The sequence below is a fragment of the Ostrea edulis genome, chromosome 6, assembly GCF_947568905.1.
Source record: "Ostrea edulis chromosome 6, xbOstEdul1.1, whole genome shotgun sequence".
NCBI classification, from domain to species: domain Eukaryota; kingdom Metazoa; phylum Mollusca; class Bivalvia; order Ostreida; family Ostreidae; genus Ostrea; species Ostrea edulis.
The window spans coordinates 44,488,175-44,505,710 of NC_079169.1; the positions used below are offsets into that span (position 1 = coordinate 44,488,175).

General features: G+C 35.6%; 2 protein-coding genes across 2 annotated transcripts in view; one reads left to right on the forward strand and one right to left on the reverse strand.

The window, feature by feature from the left end:
• Position 1: 1 nt before the first annotated feature.
• LOC125648330 (uncharacterized) lies at positions 2 to 5,498 on the forward strand. The gene is made up of 2 exons (XM_048875315.2): positions 2 to 101; positions 4,587 to 5,498. The coding sequence occupies exon 2, from the start codon at positions 4,599 to 4,601 to the stop codon at positions 5,457 to 5,459; it is 861 nt and encodes a 286-aa protein (XP_048731272.2). The 5' UTR covers positions 2 to 101; positions 4,587 to 4,598; the 3' UTR covers positions 5,460 to 5,498.
• A 4,512-nt stretch (positions 5,499 to 10,010) lies between these two features.
• LOC125648328 (low-density lipoprotein receptor-related protein 6-like) overlaps positions 10,011 to 17,536 on the reverse strand; it is a 79,195-nt gene continuing 71,669 nt past the window's right edge. The window contains exons 29-34 of the mRNA XM_056141911.1: positions 17,303 to 17,484; positions 16,861 to 17,064; positions 15,684 to 15,824; positions 15,259 to 15,473; positions 14,541 to 14,740; positions 10,011 to 14,299 (exon numbers count right to left, since the gene is read on the reverse strand). Coding sequence (XP_055997886.1) covers positions 12,790 to 14,299; positions 14,541 to 14,740; positions 15,259 to 15,473; positions 15,684 to 15,824; positions 16,861 to 17,064; positions 17,303 to 17,484 — 2,452 coding nt within the window. The 3' untranslated portion in view covers positions 10,011 to 12,789. The remainder of the gene's footprint in view (positions 14,300 to 14,540; positions 14,741 to 15,258; positions 15,474 to 15,683; positions 15,825 to 16,860; positions 17,065 to 17,302; positions 17,485 to 17,536) is intronic.

Below are 17,536 nucleotides of genomic sequence, written 5' to 3' on the forward strand. Positions count from 1 at the left end.
TAGAATATACACAGGTACAACTGGATCTATTTCTAAATCTAAGTCCCAAAACCGAAACCGTCGATGTGATATAAGATCCGGATTGCAAGACGACAAAACAAGTATGCTTATTCTATACACATGTCTAAGAGAATGTAGCTCTAGTTTATCATTGGGATAAACCATTTAGGCTTACTGAATACTTACGTTATAATCCCTCGTTTACTCCCTACTTTGGGTGTAATAACATAAGCACGGGCACTGGAAGTTAATATAAATATAAAGGCCTAGTATGTATTTTTATACATGCACATACTATATATGTACATTAACTTCCAGTTGTATTTTTATACATGCACATACTATATATTTACATTAACTTCCCGTGAACATAAGTAGTATTACAGTGTTCGAAATGGTGTTTAAAACTTGGTATAGACCACAGGTCTATCTGTCTAGGCCAAAACAAGATGACATAGACCTCACTTCAAGGTATCACACCGGTAATTGTCCAATCAAAATGAACTTAGTCAATATATTTAAAGAAATTTTTTTTTCCTTGCGCGATTTTTCTCATTTCCTCTTCTTCTTTTCTCTTAATTTTTGTACCCCTGATTAGGAAATTTTGTGTAATTTGTAGAAATAATCAAGTGTATACAAAGGAACTATTTGCTGTTGGTAGCTGAGGCTACTTCCTGAGGTGCACTCCGGCTGTTTACACACATGTGAAAAACACGTGGATTTGAGGGTAGTCTTGTTTGCGGGTAATTTTTTTTCGAAAATGCCGCGTAGGGTGTTGTTTTTCTGGTGTCGGCAGACGAGATAGGTAACATAGAACGTGTCTGACTGCGTTATTCGTCATCAATTTTGTAAACTGATTTTTAATGATTTTCCCCCCTCTATAGTAATATATAGTGAAAATAATTACCGGTGTGATACCTTGAAGGAAGTCGTGAATTTCAGAATTTCCCGTTTTTCTCAGTCCTTTCCCTTTTCATCGGCTCAAAATCAGCACTGGATATCAAAACAAGAGGTTTGAAAAACAAAACGGTGTTTTAATAGGTCATTCAAGAAACATGACGCAATACACAATGCGAAATTTCAATTACATCTAAATACGTATCAACAACGTATTTTTTGTCTTATACAGCTAGAAAATCGTAAATATTTGTATAAACACCCATCTACATAGCATACACCGGCGGTTTTAACACTTAACACATCCAAAAGACGTATCAAAATTTCACATCGATTTTACAATACGCATATTGCACAATAACCCCACCCCCCTCCTCCTGCCTTGCGCAACTGTTAGATGGACTTTCCTTGACATTCATAAGCATCATACATAACTCTGACTTCTTGATTCAATGTCCTTATTGTAAATTAACCCAATTAAGAGATTTCGTATTTCTGCGTAGAGTTTAGAAATTTTATTTTATTTTTAATTTTATGTCATAAAGAGAAATTCAGATAATTCATGGTAAATGCCCGTCAAGGTCACTCGTATGAACATCAAAATGTCTCCTTAACACAGAAGATATCAAATTATTCGTTTTAAGGGCCCAACACGCGAGGTAATATTTCTGGCACGATTTACGACAGTCCCCTCCGTAGCAGGATATCAAGGCTCTGACGACGTAGGCCATAATTCTATTGCCGGCTTCTAAAGCGTTGACCAAAAATTTGTGTTCTGTCCTGCATATCAATTTTGTCACTAGATATGCTTACCGTTTTGAGCATTTTGAACACTTACAATTCAACGTCACTATACGTAGCGCCCTTGATATTTGACCTACATCTTCTTTAGAACCAAAATTTAGGAAATGTTTTAGCTTAAATTTTTTGTAATGAACAGTTACATGGATGATTCTGTATGATTTGTGTACACGTTTAAAAACGTCATATTATCCAGTCAGACTTTAGTCTTATTTATTTGTTTTAATCAGTATTTAGTCTTCTTAATGTGTTACCCCTGCTTTGAAGAAAGGCTAAATACGCACAACCCCTGGCAGATTAGGGGGCCATTATCTGAAACACTAATCACCCGTGAGTATCAACTTGGTTTAATCTGTTAAGCGTAATTAATGGGCTCTTCTAGGATACCAAATTGACCAGATGCAGATTCCATTATAGTACCGAAAATTGAATATTTTCACAAAACCAAAGATCTCACTCATATGAAATTTGAAATAATTAGCAATTTAAAAAAATGTATAAATAAATTTAGGATTAATACGTGATTGAAATAGCAAATTTCATCATTCTTCTTTCCAATGAAACCATTTTTGCGGAAATATCTTGATTTTATACAAAGTTATTTCAATTTAAAAAGTACCACACGCGCCTCATATTTCACTGATGAAACAGGCAGAAATCACGATAGTCCCCAGGAGAAGTAAATCACCAGTTACGTCAGTTATCTTGCTCCGATCGCTGTGTGCATGGGGTATACTATTGATGAATGAAACGGGCACCTACTGTGCAAATTTGACATTTTTTGATGAAGATTTAGTTGTCTTCAAGGTATCACACCGGTAATTGTCCAATCAAAATGAACTTAGTCAATATATTTAAAGAAATTTTTTTTTTCTTGCGCGATTTTTCTCATTTCCTCTTCTTCTTTTCTCTTAATTTTTGTACCCCTGATTAGGAAATTTTGTGTAATTTGTAGAAATAATCAAGTGTATACAAAGGAACTATTTGCTGTTGGTAGCTGAGGCTACTTCCTGAGGTGCACTCCGGCTGTTTACACACATGTGAAAAACACGTGGATTTGAGGGTAGTCTTGTTTGCGGGTAATTTTTTTTCGAAAATGCCGCGTAGGGTGTTGTTTTTCTGGTGTCGGCAGACGAGATAGGTAACATAGAACGTGTCTGATTGCGTTATTCGTCATCAATTTTGTAAACTGATTTTTAATGATTTTTCCCCCTCTATAGTAATATATAGTGAAAATAATTACCAGTGTGATACCTGAATACGCCAGTTTCGATATACGAACTCTTCTGTGTAGAAGGTGCATTTAGTGGAACTTTGATTGACTAAGTGGGACAGAGTGGACCTACAGTCAGCGAGAAAGACGATGAAATGTATTAAAAGCAGCTTCTCTTTTAATATGTAAATGTGGGAAATACAAAATACTATCAAAAGAAATGTTTTACTAAAGTGGAAACATAAAAACAATGTCATATTTGCAAGTAATGTCTTTGATATGGTACTTACAACCAACGAAATAACGTGATATGATAAGAATTCTATGTATTTAATTACTCCCTAAATACTTATAACTTACTTAGTTTGTGTATCAGTCGAATTCGGGTGATCTAACAGTGTATGAGAACCTTACTCAGTACATTCACTTATGCTGTGATGAATATTAGTCCCACTCCCGCGTGTAAATAAATTGTTTCGCGCCTCACTATCCACGAGAGTTCTCCAAAGGGAAATAACTCGGGTGTATCTCGAAACCGGCGTATTGGCATAGACCGCAACATTAAAAAAAAATATCATAAAAAAACCCCAACATTGTCATTTACTTCTAATGTACTTAGAAAGCATATTTTCTTTCCATTTCCATAACAATATCCTCCTTTCCTCATAACATTCAGACGTCAATTGACTATGTAGGGGTCCTTTTGGATAATTTTATTGCTTTAAATTTAGAAAATCAGCACAGACAATTTGGTCTATCTCAATTACAATTGGCAATACTGCCAGTGTCATTTGACATACATTCGTTTTATGGTTAATTTCGAACACTGTACATAGTAAAGTTGGGGCCTAAGTAGTTAGTAAATGATTTATAGTTAATATTCATATCTAAGATAAATGTATCCCTTGATCATAAAAAAAAGTGTTTTTCAGATCACTGTAAACTAATGACTTTGACATCCAATAATGATGATGTCATACTCAAGCTATAACATCTGCTTTATACTTAACAATACTGACTGTCATGCTGTATTTAAAATTCCTTAATTTATTATAATTGTGTAATTTTGCGAGAAGAATCGCTCATGAATTAAAATTACTTGCTTATATTTTTATATTGCTAAAATGCATGTAAAGACTCTTGATCACAGAACACTCATGGATTTATGTTCTCGCGATTTCACATATGTGAGTCATTTTGCGATATTAAGTACTCGCATAAGATAAGGAATCTACGGAATAGGACGGTTAGTGTTCGACTTTGATATATAGCCACAAAGAAATAATTCCCTTCACTCATCTAGTTATTTTGAAGCCTTTACAAAAATCAATATAGATCGACATTGAAAAATCATGATAAATGATAGTGATATTATATAATCAGTGCACTCTGTGTATAATATGTATAAATCTTGGCCATGAGTGACTGGTAGTTGCCCTAACTGCCTTGTGAAAAGAGACACTTTGAATACTTGTTGAAGGCAATGTGATTTCAATGATTAAACGAGCAACTTTTTGTGTAATCTGAATATTAAAAATGCATACTTATATTAAAATACCGGTAGTTAAATCAAGCTATTATGAATAGCTTCACAAAGTTATATAGTTAAATCGAGGCATTTTGTTAGACCGATATAATACATAAGGCATAATATGTACACAATACTGTTTTTCAGAAAATTTCACAAATGTCAACCACAGAAAATAAAGACTCATCTTTTGAGCTAAAATCAGCTGACAATGCACAGTTTTCAAACAAGTGCAAAAATATTTTTGGAAACCTTGAAAAACTTGAAAAAAATCATAAAGAGCATGAGAAGTCTAGACCAGATGAGGAAGACAGGAATGTTCTGAAATCCGATCCACAGGATGCTGACATGGAGACAATCACTTCAGCCTTCAAAGCACCACAACCAGGAAGCTGTACACACAGAGGAGGTAGGCCTTGGAGAAGGCAATGTGACAGAGCAGATCAGAGGGATGGAGGACCCCCACCCTGGAGAGGAAGAACGGGACAGCTGAGAGATGGTAGGGAAAGCGATAGTCTCCGAAGAGAGCATCAGCGTCGGAAATTTAGTGGGGAAAGAAGAGGGCATCCTTATTATAATCACAAGGGAAATAGACGTCAAAGCACTCCAAATTATAAAGTTAATCCAGAGAAGTGGACCAGATATTCCCTGGAGGATGTAGGGAATGAGGATATGTCAGAATCATCTAATACCAGGGCAGCTTTCGCTTTCCTGGAGGAGCGACGGAAATTAAGAGAGGGTGAAATGAAAGTTGAGGCAGTGAATACAGAAGACACTTCCTGTTCAAGAGGAGTCTTTACTTTCAGAAAACCGGTTAAGAGGGACATAAAGAAAGACAACACAAAAATGTCTTCAAATAGTGTGGTTCAGTTATCAGATTCAAATGATGATTGTAAAGATGAACAAGAAAGTGCTGACTTGGTAGGAAATCCAGAGAAAATTGAAAATGAAAAAGTGACATTTAAGTCTGTTAAAAAATCCAAGAGAAGCATCAGAAGCCGTGACCATGCAGATGATTGACATATTGCAAAGTACAAGTAAATTTATTTCAAACATGAATGTTTGTTCAGCATTTCTGTTTGACATAAATTTCTCTGTCTGTCTGGTTTCCCCCAAAACTAAAAATAGCATACAAAGCACCCTTGTTCTATACCCAGGCTAATTTACAATTTTGGAAGAGGATACTTTGCTCAGGATGTATGTGCTAAATGTCCAAGAAGATTATTTGACTAGCTAATAAGTTCTTGGGCCTTAAATTACTCCATAATTTGAGGAGGAATGCTACACCAGAGAAATTTGATATGGATGAAAAGTAGAGGATATGTACAACAACATTATGAAATTGAAAATTTACTTTAATTAGTCTTTTAAAAAATGCAGTTTTAGTAGAAAGCAATCTGGGGGGAAAATTATTAAAACCACTGCTGGACTTGAACTCACGATCTACAGTTCAGCAGTTGACGTGTTACCTTAACTGAGCTACTCAGCTAGGCAATGATAAACGAAATCAACAGACAAATATTGCTGATATTTAATATAGTTTCATTCATGGTTTAAAAGGAAGTCCGTCATTATGACGATGTAGGGTCCTCCTTAATAATAAGTAACTCACCTGAGCTAAAATCTCAAGTTAATATTTCTGACCACCTATTGTCTGGCGTCCGTCCGACTGTGAACTGTTTAAAACATTTCGACTTTCGGAACCACAGGGCTAATTTCAAAGAAATTTACCACAAAGCATGCTTGGGTAAAGAGGGTTGAAGTTATCACTCCCTTATTGAAGTGGAGATAATTAGAACTAGTTTTAAAAATGTGATATCTTTTAAAATCCTCTTCTCAAGATATCCTTCGGGAATTTCAATCAAACTTGGCATAAATCATACTTGGGTAAAGGGGATCTAAGTGTGTTTAAATGAAGGACAATGTTCCCTCCAAAGGGGAGATAATCAAGAAAAGACAAAAATAGGGTGGGGTCATCTAAAAATCTGATTCTCAAGAACTACTGGGACAGAAAAGTTGAAATTTACATGAAAGCATTCTGACATAAAGTAGATTTAGGTTTGTTCGATTAATGGCACCCGGGGGGTAGGGTTTGGCCACAGTAGGGGATCAAAGTTTACATGAATATGTAGGGGAAAATCTTCATCTTAATAACAGGACTATGATTAGTCATTAACATGCATGCATCGATCCCCAGGTAGTGCAGATTAAAGTTATTGAAATCATGAATCCTGAGGGCAGGTTGGGGCCACAATATGTGATCAAAGTTTTACATTGATGGGAAACATCTTTAAAAATCTTCATCTCAACAACTTGCAGGGCTGTGATTAGTCATATAATATGCAAGCATCTACAGGTAGTTAAAGTTCATTCCCTTCAGAGGTATGGTGGGGCCACAGCAGGAGATCAAAATTCCATACAAGGAAATTTTAAAACAATCTTTTCAGGAGTAACAGGGCTACTCTAAATCATTGAAATACAAATGTTTCCATGTGGATACAATTTTTTTTATACCCCTGTAACTATAGTCGGGGGCATAATGTTTTGACCTCACCTGAACTATAAAAGCCCAAGTGAGATATTCTGATCACTTTTTGGTCTCGGGTCCGTCTGTCAATCTGTAAACTTAAATATTTTCCACTTCTCCAGAATTGCTGGGCCAATTCTAATCATCCTTGGGTAAAGAGAATTAAAGTTTGTTCAACGGAAGAGTTATGCCCTTCTCAAAAGGGAGATGATCAAGAAAATGCAAAAAATGGGTTGGGCAATTTAAAAATCTTAAGAACCACTGGGCCATAAAACTTTCATAAAAGCTTTTTTAGATAGTGTAGATTCAAGTTTGGGGTGAGACCAGAACAGGGGATCAAGGTTTTACATCTGCATATATATTAACAAAAATCTTGAAAATCTTCACAAAAACAACATATGAAAATCCTGTTTTCAAAAACAACACGACTATGATTAGTCATGTTAATATGCAAGAACCACCAGGTACATAAATGTAGTGTAGAGTCAATTTTTTTTCAAATCATCGCCTCTGGGATTAGGGTGGGTCCACAAAAGGGGATCAAAGTTTTACATGGGAATATATGGGAAGAATTTTCTCAAGAACAGCAGTGTCAATTAGTCATATTTATATGCAAGCATTCCCAGGTAGTGCAGATTGTAACCCACAGGTTACAGGTGGAGCCATTATAGGGAATCAAAATATAGCGGCAGTATAAAGGGAACTTATACTGCCTCCCTATTGAGCTAGCTTTTCTGGCAATGTGGAAGAGTCTCTCTTGATCACGCAAGTTAAGCAACGGTGAGTGCATGTGATCAGCCCTTGGATTGGTGACCACTACTCGTTACGAAATGGTGGCAGCGTAGTGACTCAGGTGTTTGGTGGGAGGCATGCTTCAGGTAAAGTATGGACATGGATTCATCTGGGGATGACGGTGGTTGTCATCGGGAATGGCAGATTCCATTGCTGAAGAGGAGCTAAATATTCATATAGCACTCACATTAAGCTTCGGGACGAAACTTCCCTTTGCGGGACGAAGCTTCCCTGAGTGGAGGGAAGTGTAGTGGACAGTATAGAGGGAACTTATACTGCCTCACTAGTGAGCTAGCTTTTCTGACGATGTGGTAGTCTCTCTTGACCATGCAAGTTAAGCAACAGCAAGTGTGATCAGCCCTTGGATGGGTGACCACTACACGTTACAAAATTAAGTTTAACATGGGAATATATAGGGAACAGCAGGACCATTATCAGTCATATTTGGAAAACAAGACTTGGAAGAGTTACATGTACCATCAAACCTCGTTATCTTGAACTTGGTGAAACAGAAAAAACTTCGAGATATCCAAGGATTCGGGATATCATAGGTAAAGTACTTAGAGTAGAAGTGGTTAACTTTCGTCTCCTGTGGGGATCCTCAGTAACCCTTGCTTGTTGTATGAGGGTGGTCCTTCGGATGAGACCGAAAAAACCGAGGCCCCATGTTACAGCAGGTGTGGCACGATAAAGATCCCTCCCTGCTCCAAGGCCGAAAGCAACGAGCATAGGCCTATATTTTGCAGCCCTTCACCGGCAATGGTGACGTCTCCATACGAATGAAAAATTCTCGAGAGGGACATTAAACAATCAATCAATAAGAGTGTTATGGGGAAGACTATATGTGAAGTTAAATATCTAAAGCTCACTTTAAATTCAAAATACCATCTAAAAACCATTTCTTCAAAGTGGCATTTGATGAATAGACATCAGCCTTTACTTAAGGAGATTTTTATTTCAAATTGTATTAAAGATACCATCCAAAAACAAAGGAGTTACAGAGATCGACCAAATTTAATATCCTCCATTTTACTTGAGCAGGGGACAAGATATATTTCAAATCTCTAGATTTCACGCCAAGTTTTTAAAAAGGCCAAATTATGCCTGTATATTTTGCTAATAATCTCCTTAGTAAAAAATCATATCAAAAGAGAAAGGAACCTGCACAGAAATCCCGGATTAAGAAAATATGCAATGTGTCTAACATATTCTCTACAATTACTTTTTCATCTCCTCGACATGAAAGAGTTCTTTTTCGAAATACGGTTAAATTCTATATTGTAGTAATATTGGCTTAGTTTGATCATCAACCATAGTAGATGTCCAGTTGACTTCCGAAACTTAATTGCACATGCCTATAAGGTTGTTTCCGAACCTTCAAGTATCGCACCAGTAATTGTCCAATCAAAATGAACTATAGTCAATTGTAGTTCCAAATATTTAAAAGAATATTTTTTCATGTGAGATTTTTCTCTTAATTTTTGTACCCCTGATTAGGAAATTTTGTGCAATTTATAGAAATAACCAAGTGTATACAAAGGAACTATTTGATGTTGGTAGCTGAGGCTACTGCCTGAGGTGCACTCCGACTGTTTACCCAGGTGGATTTGAGGGTAGTCTTGTTTGCGGGCAATTGTTTTTCGAAAATGCCGCATAGTTTTTCTGGTGTCAGCAGATGAGACAGGTAACATAGAACATTTCCGACTGCATTATTCGGCATCAATTCTGCAAACTGATTTTTAATGAATTAGAACAGACATGCGCAGAAACACCTTTTCAGGTTTTGACCCTAGGCAGTTCGATCGTACTATGGTTCAACTCTGGTAACTATCGTACTATGGTTCAACTCTAGTTGATTATTGAACTAGGCCAATACCATACTTTGTATATCAGCCTGGGTAGCTCAGTGGTTTAATAGATCACCCAATTAGCAATACAATAGTCCCTGGTTCAATACTTGATTGTGCCAAAGGTTTTTCTCTCCTTCTTTGCTACAGTAATGTTCATTTATACAACTTACAAGAGCCGACATTACATTTCTACTTCCAACAACCAGGAACTTTCAAATTTTGCTACTTCTAAAAGACCTGGAAATACACCCCGAGAATTTTCATAGAAATGAGATAGAATGCAAGTGAATTGTACATGAATGTCATGAAAAATTATATATTATCGAGAAACGTCAAGCATGTCTATAAATTCCCTCCTCTCTTGAAATATCAAACAAATATGAAATAAACACAAACTATGACTTAATATTTTGTTATGTTTTATTGGTTTTTTACTTTCTTTTTATTTGGCTAAATTTCTACCTAGCCTTTCAGTTAGTGGAGAAGAGTTATCTGTGAAAGCTTTATACACTGCGACATCTAAGGCACAAACATGAAGCTACACAATGAAATTTTACAATGACAAAATGATGTTAATAGAAAGTCAGTGATCAGAAGTATAACAATATAAATATCAACTACTGATTCTTAGTGCCATTCAAAGTTTCAATTTTAACAAAACAATCAATAGTTTTAATCTTTAAAATTTGTAAACTATCTCTATGTAAATGTCAAGACTACATGATATACTAAGTTTGCATATGGTTCTGGGAAAAAAATGCTCATTATTTGAAACACTTTTTATAAATTTTGAATTTAAGGATATACTCCCCAAATACCAATTTACATTCAGCAAAATATTTAGGGAAAATACATCACACCCACGGCATTAGCATATTTGTACTTGACCATTGATCACTATATTTGACCTTGACCTTTGAAATTACAGTATGCATGCCAAATTTGAAGTTTTCTTCTCATACTGTTCAAAAGTTATGAACAAAGATTAATTTTTTGGATAAACAAAGGGACGACACACACGTACAAAACAAAACAAAAATAAAAATAAAAAAATAAAAATAAAAAAAAACCAAACAGACAAAAACCCAATGCAATCTCTAGTTTCCAGGATGCAGATTGGAGAAAATGATCAGCTTTACATATGTTGAAGAATACAAATACAATTGCTGAATTATAATTGAATTTGAAATATGTTCTGTTAGCTATAAAAATCTAGATTTGATGCAGTTTGCTTCCTTGGAAGACAAAATTTAGATTTGTGATTTGATATTTATATGCCATTTTGTACATGGCATTCATCATATATATATATATATATATATATATATATATATATATATATATATATATATATATATTTACCTGTCAATAAAATATGAACATGCAAATAACATCAGTCTTCAGAGCTTTCTAAAACATAATTTGGCTAAATGATCTTTTTAAAAAAAAGATAACAGACACAAATAAAATTTCAGCATGCATCAAATTGAAAATAAATATCACAATTTGTGTAACTGAAAACAAAATGTGAAATAATTTTTCTTTAAAAGTAAAAATTGCTATATACAAGCAGCACTATAATTCCAAACACAACAAAAACAAAACTTCCAAAATTATCACAAGACAAACACATGATTATTTGATCTCAGTACTACCAAAGTATGAAAGATAATCCACACAAAATGCCATACATATACTAATTCATATTGTATTGCTGCCTCAGACAAATTATCTATAAATTTTGTACAGTCGTTAACTATAAAAAGAAAATCTTCAGTTTCAGATAAAAACAAGTCTCTACTGAATTCAATCTGTGAAATCACAGCAAATGCTAAGTTTACCCTTCAAACTTCTCTAAAAGTCGTTTTAGTGTAGTGTTCCTTTACTCATTAGATAAAATATGGCACAAGAAATCATATGTACATAAACATTACAGCCCATTACAAAAGCACTTCACACAGCGATCTGTTGGCCACTGTTTTCACAACCTTTTACAAAATAACTGACCTGATTAAAAAAATATCGATAAGTGTTCATTCCTAATATAAGAAACATCCATTTCATGTTTAAAATGTCAATTTTATCTGAATCAATTGACATTACATATATTTCAATTGGCAAGTATTCTTACAGACTGAACATTTTACTCTTAAATCTAGTAAGTATCATCATAAAAAAAAAGTTTTACGTTTCTTGTTATTTCCCTAAAAACAACCCATCAAACCTCACCAATAACAACAATTTTATACACTAAAATATGAAATAACATTTTGTGCTATTTGAAAAACACGGCAATAGAAACATAATACACAACCTATAGAGTATTTACATGATAGTGCTAAACACTTAAAAGAGAGAGAAAAAGTGACCAACAGATTGTTACTGACCACAATGACCGCTCCTGAAGAGGTAGAAATAAAAACATTATTACCATGAACACATGAGCTGGAGCTTCTTTGAACTAAACTCAGCAAAGCACCTCTTCATACAAACACCAGGATTTCCATACAAACAGTTTCTTGTCAAATATACAACACTTCATCAGGCAAAACAAGTAGTCCCAAGGAGAAAAAAAATGTGGAGTGAAAGGTGCCTTAAATAACAGGTATCCAAGCTATCTTGGTATCTTATTTTGTGTAACAGTTCAATTCTTTAATTAATGACTGCAGTTATGTTATCCAACATTTAAAGTTTGTCTCCATTTCTATTTCAAATATCAATGAAAGATTAAAATTAACAACAAATAAATCCCTTGGGACAACTTTTCAAAACATAACAGTGCTTATACATCTTTTACATTAATATATAGTTGTGCATAAATTTCCAGAAAAAATGAAATAATACATATAAATTTTCTTTCCATGTATTGTATGAAATGCCAAAGCTCATTAAATATGCCTGTTTTAAACTTAACCAGTTGAATAATGAAGATTAAACTGCTACATTGATAATAACATGTGTCCATTTTTTCTCTATAAATAAGGAGAGATTCTACACAAAGTTATATAGACAACTGATCATACAATGCTGATTTTATATATGTGTATAAATACTGTCAAACAATAACAAAAAATAGGTATAAAATTCTTTTGTCATATCACACGTCTCAGTTCCTAGCACTCAGTGTAAAAGATCACATTTGACACTATGAAATATTATTTGTACGGTCAATATATATAAACTAACAATCTGAACTCTCGGCCACTGGTGAGGGGGGTGGAGGATATGGATTAAAGAAACTTCTTTCAGTTGATGGTGGTGAAGGGGGACAACTCATATCGTCTGAAAAATAGGGAGTGGGTAACGGGGGATAGGGATCGTAGTTGTACAGTTCTGATATAGACTGATTGTAGTATTTCTTGGTAGGATAAGGTTCACTTTCCTCACAAACGTCCGTGCTACAGGGCGTGGTGGGGGGAGGGGGGATATTGTGTATTCTTAGTTTATACGGTCGATATGACCTGACAGTTGATGGACTATTGGAGGAATAGCCCGAGTATGCCCCCGTATACACCGACCGGTCCGTGACAGGACTAGGTGGGGGGTTGAGGGTCTCTTTAGGGTATTGAGTCACTGTGCTGCTGCTGGAGGATGCCCCAGTCACACGACTTCTCTCGTACAGCGGTACTGTCACTGAGGATAATCCAGTCTCATGGGATTTACCCCCATGAGATGACAAGGTATTCAGAGTTGTCTCTCCTGTTTGTACAGAATTCAATGGTTTTAATTGACTCATGTCGCTGCGCTCTTCGTAAATTAATCGTGGATTCCTGCGGCGACATGCAAACACAAATACGAACACTAACACAATGGCTAATAGACCCACCACTATTACAATGGTCCATGTGGCTACCTCCTTGCTGGGTGAGGATTTGGCGACTGGTGGAGGGCAGTTTTCCTCCTTACAATTATGAGGGGCCCCACCTGTTGGATCACAGTTAGATTCATCTGTTTGATCATCACATTGCATCTCTCCATCACAAACACTTTTGATGCTAATACAACGATTATTGTCACACTTAAACTCATCTTGTGGATGACAGATGGGACAATTCTTTTCATCAGACCCGTCTGCACATTCCTCTACGTCATCACATATCCACATCATGGGGATACAATGGATCTCCCCACTGACACAAGTAAACTGCTCTGGTGAGCAGGTAGGTGGATCTGCACAAGTCTTGTCATCTTGTTTTAACACAAGATCCACAGGACAAGAACACCTAGGCTTTCCACCACTATCTGCCACACAGATATGTGAGCAGTCGCCCTTATTTTTGGCACAAGGGTGATTGAGATCTTCTGGAACTAAATCTCTGGCCACTAGTAAATCACTAAGATGTTCCAGTCTGCCTTGGATGTAAGATCTATTTTTACCCGTGGTTTTCTCAACCCTGCTGATGACATGCTGTTGCTTATCAATCCAGTACAGGAAATTACCAAAAATGGCCATTCCACGTGGATTAGCTACACCTTGATCTACCAAGTTCTTCCTATTACCTCCAGACAAGTCGGAGCATTCAATGCGATTAAGACGGGAATCAGCCCAGTATAATCGATTGCCCTCTACATCAATGGCTAGAGGGCCAGGGCGATCCAATTCCGAAGCAAATAATTTGATGTGTCCTGTGCCGTCCATAGAAGCTCGCATGATAGAGGGGTGATTGCCCATGTCTGTCCAGTACATGTGACTGAAATACATAAAAACGAATATTTCATTTCAAATAAAATACTATATCTGAAGTATTGAAATCAGTCATTGTTCAGTAAAAAGTCCACTTATTCACAGAATTGCCAAACATTGGACTCTTCAAAAATCTGCGAATTTTAATACTACAGTTTTGGACAATCAACTTATATTTTTTTGGTATATCATACAATGCTAATTTAATAACAAAGTAAAAGATTTTTTTTTAATCTGTTCACATTTACCCTGCCAGTGGATTGAGGGCTATGTATCTGGGTACAATATTATCCCCTTCTACAATGACCCCTACTGGAGTGCCATCCAGACCAGTGATATTGATAGTGTTCTTCTTAGCACAGGTCCAGTACAGAACACGAGAGTACGGGTCCACAGCAATGTCAAAAGGTCGGTGCTCTGATGCTGGATTGGACACAACTATTGAGACCTGCAATGTATACATTGCATTAGAGTTGAATTACATAAAAAGAACAAAGAAACTTCTGCTGATAAACCCTGTATTTCCTGTAACATCACAAAATGTTCAAGAGGTCTAAATTTCATTGATTTCGTGGCATGAAAATATTACATGAATTTCTATCTTCCATGACACTTGAATCTGAATACTGAAGATCGAGTTTTACTTGCAAAGGTTTTATTTTTGCTTAATTTCTCCAGCACAAACTCATAAACATTTCGAAAATTCTTGCAATATTTTCTGTCACTCATGTTAATATACATTTTTGTAACATCAACATTTTTGGAAATTTCTTCTTGTGTATTTAAAGTTTTGTGAAAATTTCTTGATTTCCACTGAGTACAAAGACAGGCAACACTTCCTTTTCTTCAGCTATGAAATAAACACCCCAAACCAGAAAACTTTTTTTGTTCAAAACCATGGAAATTTGACTCTATGAAAATAAGTAATTCTCCAGTCTACAAATTGTATGCTACATATGTACATACTTGGGTTCCATTATTGGCAGCCTTTTTGATCACCATATTTTTGCCCTCAATCCAGTAAAGAAAATGTTTGACTGGGTCGTAACTGAGAGCTTTGATGTTCTTCAGCTGTGGTATGGGAAGAACCACCTCTGGAGTGTCAGGGTCGAAATCATCATTGTTAATCACCAGACGACTGATGGAGTTCTTCTGACTGAACAACAGAAACGTATTGGGAGCTGAAAGTAAAAACACACTAGTGTTATTCACTCTAATGATGTAGTGTGTATCTTGCAGAGTTAAAAAGTTGTGACCAAGTTTAAAGTTTCAGACGGACTAAGTGGCAAAGAGACAAACTGATGGATTGCAAAATCATTCATAAAAATGTTCCATTAGTATATTAATTGGACATCATGTAGAAAGATGCATTTCCCTCTAACAGAACTTACCTGAACATGTCTTGTTGTCCCTGTTAAGTCGAAAGTGAGTGGGACATGCACAGTGATGAGTAGTTCCAGAGGAATGGTTGACGGGGTGGGCCAGACACAAATGGGAACAGCCGCCGTTATTGTTCCTACAGTTGTTACTCCCTACAATGACAAATGTTTATTTCACTTTTTATGTCAATTATAGCTAGGTCATAAGATGTGCATATATTTTGTGGAATACACACCTACAGTTACATAATCAATAGTAATGGTATATGTATGTTGCACTTTTTTTTTTTACGTTCCATAACATTTACTTAAGTTTGCGAATAAATAAAACTTTAAAGCTATGCATTTCAAATGATACTAATATTCACTTTGTACATGTATGACAGTATGTTAAAGCCGTATGACCCGATGTTCATGTATTATTTTTGTACATAATTACTTTAAAGCAGATTAATTACTTTATAAAGTTATTAACTTTCCCTTAATTACATGCTTGAAAACATCTGCATGCAAAAGAAAACAGTGAGAATATTGTTTAGAAAGTAAATATAGTGGGTACATGTATAAATCATCCCATAATAGACATCTATAAATAGACCCACATGCGTCAGGGGAATCCCAACATGATGTATTAACTCATAAGCAACTGTCTAGTTTGAAGGCTGAAAGAGCGTAAAACAACGAATTACTAAGAGGTATTTGATATTTTTATTTCTATTAAACTTATGGCACGGTACTGTTGTAACAAAATACACAGATAAGACCACCGATGATCTGAAAGTCTGAACTGGTCACGTGACTGTCACTTGAAATGGCAGAGTGACGCGGTTATTTGTAAACATCGATTTAAAATCAAATAATTTGGGTTAAAACAGATGAAATAATGTAAGATATGTCATACTGCCTCATAACTACATACGTGCGATGATTTAATAGCGTTTTTACGAGATGGAAAAAAATATTGTAATTCGGATCATACAGCTTTAACCTTTATTTGCAAGGGAACACCATATACTAAATACAAAAATAATGAAATTCAAATGAACTAAACTTCAACTTGACTAGCACTGATCACGAAAGTTACTCTATGACAACATCAACCAAATTAATTCTTTTCATTCCATAAGCTACATTTTATATTTCTACTATTCTCCAAATCTTGATGACATTAAACACTCTCTGTACTAACCCGACTGCCTGGAGGAATGGAAGACCAGGATGTCTCGTACACTGTCTATGCGGGTCTGAATGGTGGTGCGGTTGGTTCCTGAGGACTTATTTGCCCGTTCTATGGTCTGCCTCTGCCAATCAGCCCAAAATATAAAGTCGTGGTACAGAGTCAGACCCATGGGCTGTGGGACCTGATCAGTGATAACATATACCATGTCTTGTCCTGTAATAACAATCATTGTTTAGAAAAGATGATGTACTGAAATCTTTATAAAATTCATAGAAAGTTTCCTCCAAGTCATTTCTCTGAAAAAGAATAGGCCTTAGATTAAAAAAAAACCCACCAAAAAAACCCCTGTTTTCAATGTCATTAGGCAGAATATTCATTAGCATATGAAATCAAAATATGACTCGTTTTCAGAATTAATTGAGAAGATTGAGTTGTTTGCAATACAAATTACCATTTAAATCGGAGGATGCAATAACTTTTTTGTCTATGCTTGTCCAGTACAACCTCTTCTCTCCATAGTCAATAGTCAGTCCATGGACTTGTCCAATCTCAGTTCTAATGGTCTTTCTCATGGTTCCATCCAGGGCGGCCCGCTCTAGTCTCTGTGTGCTCCAGTCCGTCCAGTAGATAAAACTTTTTAAAAATAGCAAATTCATAGCTAAACACCATCTAAATATTCCTGTCA

Excerpts from the sequence above, each read along its gene's own strand:
- LOC125648330 (XM_048875315.2), top strand. The coding sequence starts at position 4,599 with ATGTCAACCACAGAAAATAAAGACTCATCTTTTGAGCTAAAATCAGCT.